At 39.7% G+C, this 7,167-nt stretch overlaps 1 protein-coding gene across 1 annotated transcript; it reads right to left on the reverse strand.

The window, feature by feature from the left end:
• Positions 1–1,345: 1,345 nt before the first annotated feature.
• On the reverse strand, positions 1,346–4,578 carry LOC141665755 (uncharacterized). The gene is made up of 3 exons (XM_074471736.1): positions 4,345–4,578; positions 4,226–4,241; positions 1,346–1,692 (listed from the first exon to the last, which is right to left on the reverse strand). Exons 1-3 carry the CDS (start codon positions 4,576–4,578, stop codon positions 1,346–1,348), a joined length of 597 nt encoding a protein of 198 aa, XP_074327837.1.
• Positions 4,579–7,167: the final 2,589 nt, after the last annotated feature.

A 7,167-nucleotide genomic window follows, 5' to 3' on the forward strand; every position in this document is an offset into this window, starting at 1 on the left:
CTTCAATAATAAATTATTTGAGAATCTTGAATGCATGTTTTCACATAGTCTGTATATTATATATTGTAGACAATCTAGTATCAAATGGGATAGCAGAAGATTAGATTGTCAAACTCCTTATATAATATAATAAAGGTTCACAGTCTAAGTGGTATTAGACAAACCACTGGAACGGCTGAAGTATTATTTAAAAATATTTTATCTTGACTATTGAATAATACTTGTATACTTTGTGTATATTGAACGAGATCAAAGTCATAGAATAATTGTTTCTTTTATTCTGATAATAAAGAAGAACTAAGATTCTACGATATTATTATTGCTTAGGTTCTTAATCCGGATGTAGTAATTGACACTTGTATTTAATGCACATGCCTTGATTCATACATTAAGTAATTTATTTTAAATTAAAAAATTTATGTATTGGGCAATGACATTATATACAGAGTGGGATATTAACTATAAAAGGAAACCGTGTCCGAAAAATATATTCGGGTGATGATGTCCTATTGTTAAGCTCATAAAGATAATTATGCTTTAGTCCTGTAGGCAGATTTGTTCTTGCATAATTATAAGGTTGAGTGGATGATCAAGGATAAAAGATATTGATTAAATTAATTTTTAGTAATTAATTTAATTAATGGACATGCGATATCTTAAAGATGGGGAATTTATAAGCAATTAATATGGGAGCCGAATTAAATAATTAATTTACAGAATTAGGAAAGGTAGTGCAAATATTAATTCTTTAGTGGATTGAATTAATATTTAATGACATTGGGCTTGGCCCGGAATGTCATTAGAAGGCCTGACCTAATGGTCCTTGATCCCTACTATAGCCTATAAATATTCTTATTCTCCTAAAGCTAGGGTTAACACGCAAAAAAAATGAAATCACATCCTAGGTTTTGAGAGAGGCAGCCGTTTTTCTCAAGGAGCCAACTAGGGTTTTGGAATTTCAAAGCTTTGGGAGAGGTACACCTTGGTAGATCGGAGCCCACACTTCATCCAAGGAGAATCAGGGAATACAGTAGATGACGTGGATTTGAATCGCTTGCATCGTAGCGATTAAGGTTAATGTTTTATTCGTACTCTTTTAATTAATATCATAAAATGCAGGGCCAAGATTCGATAGATCCAACACATATAACCTCATGCACTTTATCCAAAGCAGTCGGGCTTCATCCAGCCTGAGACATCTTAAATAATGAACTACAAAGGACCTTTTATAAAGAATCCCATCAATCATAAAATATCTTAGGGCTCGCACAGACAACTTTTTTGCTTCAACAATATCACTAGGAAGCCACCCAGTTTGAAGATGAGCCTTAAGAGGATCTATCTGTTATGTCCCCAGCCCTATAGGGGCAACAAGCTTAACATCAAGGCTTCTAGTTTTCAAAATGCGGAAGTACACACTCCCCGAACTTTTCTCTATCTCTGACGAGGCGAACTTTGATAATGCATATGCCTTACCATTTTCCTCTCTTGGAATGTGCTTAACATGGCATTCATCGAACTGAGTCATCACGGTCCTCACTAGGCGCACATATATTGCCATAGTTTCATCCCTTGCTTCAAACTCCCCCTTGACCTGGGATATGACAAGCTTAGAATCTCCACAGACTTTCATTTTCTTAACCCTCAATGTTCCTTCTAGGCTAAGGCCAGCTATCAGAGCTTCATACTCGGCTTCAATATTTGTAGTTGGAAAATCTAACTTAATAGCATATTAAATCAAGAATCCATCGGGGCTTTGTAAAACTAGCCCTGCTCCACTCGAATTTGTTTTTGATCCTCCATCAAAATAGAGAACCCATAATTCCTTGTCCTTATTATGTCCTCCTTCTTTATCTTCTTTTCCCTCCATATCCTGAGGTTAGGTATCTTCCTACCCCCCGACTTCTTGGTTGGGGATGGTACATTCAACCACGAAGTGAGGCAAGGCATGGGCTATTATCGTCGTTCATGGATTATACTTTATGTCGAATTCTCCCAACTCAATAGCCCATTTAATCATCCTTCCACTAGCTTTAGGACTATGGATGATGTTTCTCAAAGGTTGATTTATTATCACTTTGATTTTATGAGCTTTGAAGTAAGGACGCAATTTCCTTGAGGCCATCACCAGGGCTAAAGTGAACTTTTCTCTAATCGAATAATTCAACTCAGCTCCATGCAAAATCTTACTAACATAGTATATGGGTTTCTGGACTCTAAGTTCCTCCTTAACCAATACAGCACTTAATGTATTTTCTGAAACGGTCAAATATAAGTACAAAGTCTCGTCCAGGTCTGGTTTTGCCAACAACGGGGCTTGGACTATATATTTCTTCAACCCTTCGTACGCTTCTTGACTTTCCTCAGTCCATATGAAACCTTTTGTTTTCTTCAGGGTTTTGAAGAATGGTAGGCACTTGTCTCCATATTTGGAGATAAATCGCCTTAAAGCAACAACCCTTCCGGTGAGTTTTGAACATCTTTGATTATGTTTGGAGATTCCATGTCCAGAATGGCCTTTATCTTATCAGGATTTGCCTCGATTCCCCTCTTGGGGACTATCAATCCCAAGAACTTTCCTGATCCCACTCCAAAAGCATACTTTGCAGGATTTAACATCATTCATCAGTAAAATCCATGTACATCCTCCATTTTCCATTTGCCTTCTTTACCATTACAGGGTTTGCTAACCATTCTGGGAATTGTATCTCTTCAATGAAACCAGCCTCTAAGAGCTTCTCTACTTCTTCCTTGATTGCCTCCTGCCTCTCAGGGGAAAAACTCCTTTTCTTTTGCTTCACGGTCTTTCGATTCGGATCTACGTTCAATTTGTGGGTGATCAGCTCCGGGTCTATGCCAGGTATATCAGTTGGTGACCATACGAATTAGGGCGAAAACATGTGCTAAAATTACACGCAAGTATATGCATTCGCAAGTAGTATAAGATATAAATCAGATGCGTACCCACAGAGACTCTTTTTAGTTAACTTAAGATTATGCACCTATGCAACAATGGTATGGCTATCACTCAATACTAAAATAATAACAAGTTGAGATGTTTATAACTAAGATTAAACTAACATGCAATTAACTAAGAATAAAAGTGATTGAATTAACTATATGAGACAAACATGGGATTCTAACTTCATTAAATACTTCATTCAAAGTCATTGTTCTAAACCTTAGCATACAATGGTGATGAGAACTAATCAGATAATACGAAACTATTAAACGCCAAATTTCATTGCATGAATACCCTACAACTAGACATCTACAAAAGAGATAGAAGCTAAGTAGACACCAATTATACTTAGACCATGTATGTCTATAAAGTTTGAAAACATAACGATTTAATGTGCAAGTTATCTATTGTGATTACATAGGGTAAGTAAGATGGTTAAAATTACCTACAAATTATGCATAACAATTATAGATGAGCCTATGCTAGTATGGTAAGTTCTAAACCTCTATATTCACTTTCGCTTCAATAGAGATTAACACGTTATCTTATATGTTAGCTATGCACATAAGATGAATAAGCACAACCAATACTAGGATATCAATCAATCATCACACACCAAGATATTGAAACAAATTAACTGTAGAAATCCATAAGTAAATCCGTTAGAACCCCATGATAATGATTAGTTCATAACCGAACTCATTGTCACCATGGGTTCCAACGAAAGCATGGTATAAAAACTAGATCTTTATAAACTGAATAATAATCAAAAGTACATTAACAAGAGTGTAATGTTCAAACGAATAAGAAAACAAGCATCCAATGTTACAACTTAATCAAAGAATCACAAGTAAAAACAAGATCTTCTTACAAGATCTTCTTCTCCTTCTTTATATTATGCTATTAGGTCTTCTTACTGCTCTCTCCTTTTTCCCGTTGTTATCAAAAACGTCTTCAAAAGGCTTTTTATATAATCCCAATACAATCTGGGGTCAGAAAAATTATTATTATATTCCAATTAGGATTCTGCAATCCCGACCCAGCGCAGCCGCCCCGCATACCAGCGTGGGCGCGCTCGCTTTCTGACAAATAGGCGCGGTCGCTCCCAAGACTAGCGCGACCGCCCTGACCTTCTAGAAATTCTGATTTTTCTTATTTCCTTGACTTTAATTGCTGGTTTCTTTCGTGCTAACTCCCGAGGCTCCATCCTAACACCCTTTTAGCATAGAAACAATGTAAATATGTTCCATCTTCCAAATATACCCTGAAATGCAAAACACTACAAAAATACATCAAAAACACAAATAACTTGAGTACAAATTACCAATTCGAGCATTTACGAAGCATTCTAAGTGGATATAAATTCCACTTCTCACGAATACATCACTATTTTCTTGTAAAAACTTCACCAGCTTCCCTCTAAGTGGCTCCTCTAGTGATTCTCCAATGAAAGTCACTTTCTCAGGATCTTCAGGAACCAAAGGGATTGGAATCAAGTCTTCTGCGGGCTTCCCTCTTTTTTCATCATTCTCGCGAATATCCCAATCTTGGATAGGTAAAACCTGCCCCCCAACTCCATCGGCCCTAAGGGAGGCTACATAAAAACTCATTGTCATCTTTTGATCTCATCTCTCTTCTCCAATCCCGTTTCGGGTGGAAAACTTCATCACTAAATGGTAAGAAGAGGGGACTACCTTGCAAGCATGTATTCCTATTCTTCCCATGATTACATTATAAGTTGATCCATCCTTTACTACCACAAAGTTTAACATATGTGTTGCTTGCCTTGGTTCTTGACCCATAGTCAAAGGCAGCTTAATTATCCCTTCTACAGGGCACTCAACTCCATCGAAACCATATATCGGCATATCAGTTGGGGTCAATTGAGAATCATTGTAACCCATTCTTATGAAGGTATAATAGAGTAAGATGTCTATTGATGCTCCATTGTCTACAAGGACTCTTTTCACCGGACTGTTCTTTATTATGGGTGTTATGACTAGGGGATCATCATGAGGAAACTTGACCCTTTCCAAGTTGAAATCATCAAACACCATTGTTACTCCGGTCCTGGCCCTTTTCGGAGCTTCCCCCACTATGTGCATGACTTATCTGGTATAAGCTTTTCTTGAGTTCATAGACAATCTAGCTGCAGTTGGTCCTCCAAAGATTGTGTTTATTACTGGCCCTCGAGGCTAAATCCCCCAAAGATGGTGTTTATCACCGGCCCTCGGGGTTGGGGGTTTCGCCCCTGATCATCCTGAGCCTTCCTAAGATCATCAAAGTTCATTCTTCCACTATTATTCCTATCTCCTCCATCTCCAGTATACTTCATCGGTCTTTCTTTCCGAATGAGTAATTCAATCTCATCCTTCAGTTGTCGGCACTCATCAGTGTCATGAACAGTATCCTTGTGAAATCAACAATATTTGCTCCTATCTAGCTTAGCAGGATCAGCCTTCAAGGGCTTGGGCCAACAAACATCTCTATCTTTCTCGATTTCCATCAAGATCTGGCTTCTAGGAGCATTCAGCTTAGCATATTCGGTAAACTTTTGTCTAAGTCCTCCCTTCTTCGGGGTTGAATCAACGTATTTCTCAGTTCTAAGATACTTGTCCTTAGCATTATATTTCAGATCAGTTTTTCGCTTCTTGCTACCAGCAGGCTCGTTGTTCACCACCGTCTTCCTCATACTTTCCTCCACCTTAATATACTTTATGGCCCTATCTTGGAGCTGTAACATGCTTTCAGGGGGCGCTTGGCTAAAGACATCTTGAAAAACTCATCCCTAGTTCCCTGCTGCAGTGCTATCATAGCTACCTTGTCGTCATGGTCTAGGACCTTCAAAGCCTCATTTGTGAAACGGTTCAGATAATCCCTCAAGGACTCATTTGTCCCTTACACAATGTTCATGAGAGATGCTGAACTTATCTCATGCACTCTTCCACTGATGAATTGCTTGATAAAAGCTTGACTTAGATCTCTGAAGGACCCAATAGAATTCGGTGGTAAACGACTATACCATCTTTGAGCCATTCCCGACAGGGTTTGGGGAAAGGCCCGACACTTAATAGCATCGATCACGGGCTGCAACAACAGTGCGTTAGAGAATATTCTGACATGATTTGTCGGGTCGCCAATTCCATCATAGGATTTGATGGTGGTCATCTTAAACTTCCTTGAGATGTGGGCATTCATTATCTCTACAGTGAACGATGGAGTTGGATCATCGGGATCTCCCAGAGGCATTAGATCACTTGGATCGGCCCTTGGGGCAACACCCCTTCTTGGTATTGGACCGTCCAGGTCTATAATTGGAGGAGGATCTCTCCGCCTCGGAGGAAGTGGGGATCTTGGGGTCAGGTGCGCCTCCAGGTCATGCTTCAGTATTTGAATCTCAGCTTCATGAGCCGTGATCCTCTCCTGTACTTCTTGGGGATTCATCCCTCGGGTGCTCCTGGGACGCTGATTAGTATCAGGCATCGGTTCTTTACCAGCATGCCTCCTTTTTGGAGCCACATCATCATCCAAAGATTCGGAGTCTCTTTCAGTATAAGGTCCAAAGAATTCTTGATCCTCTAGAATGGAAGGCAAACCGAGTATATAATGGGGTGTCTGCCCTCGTGCTTCACTCCGGTTGGAGTGCCCACTCCCTCCAACCTCAGGATGTAGGGGCATCCCGTAAGGGCGGTTAGTGGTCACAATTGTTGAATATTCATACCCAACGGGTTGATGATTCAAAGGTGCTTATAACTGCTAAAATTGGGGATTCGTCCCTTGAAGAGTTGGGGTATTCGTCCCTTGAGCATGTGCCTCGGTTACTCCTACTAGAGTCCCTCCTTGGTGGAGGCGAAGGTTGAATGCGGGGGCATCTCCACCACTGACGAGATTGGTTGAGTTATCCCAGCCGGTGTTCCTTCAGGGGCGTTGTTTCTGCGCCGTGTGTTCACCATGTTTGTTGTTATGCTTTCCCACAGACGGCGCCAAATGTTATGGTTCAAAAATTAGGTCATATTAATTACTAGGGTTTGTGAGCTTCAAGGATCGATTTGACTGCTCTTGTGTTTCGTGACTTAGTCTTCCTTAACAAGATGCCTACGTAATTTGCTGTATGCCAAGGATCAAGTCAAAGACGTAGTTCTAATTTATGGGGTAAGGCCCTTTATATAGGCATGGGATGCCTTTGAATTAGGTTAGGGTTAAGA

Source organism: Apium graveolens, chromosome 6 (assembly GCF_009905375.1).
Source record: "Apium graveolens cultivar Ventura chromosome 6, ASM990537v1, whole genome shotgun sequence".
Taxonomy (NCBI): domain Eukaryota; kingdom Viridiplantae; phylum Streptophyta; class Magnoliopsida; order Apiales; family Apiaceae; genus Apium; species Apium graveolens.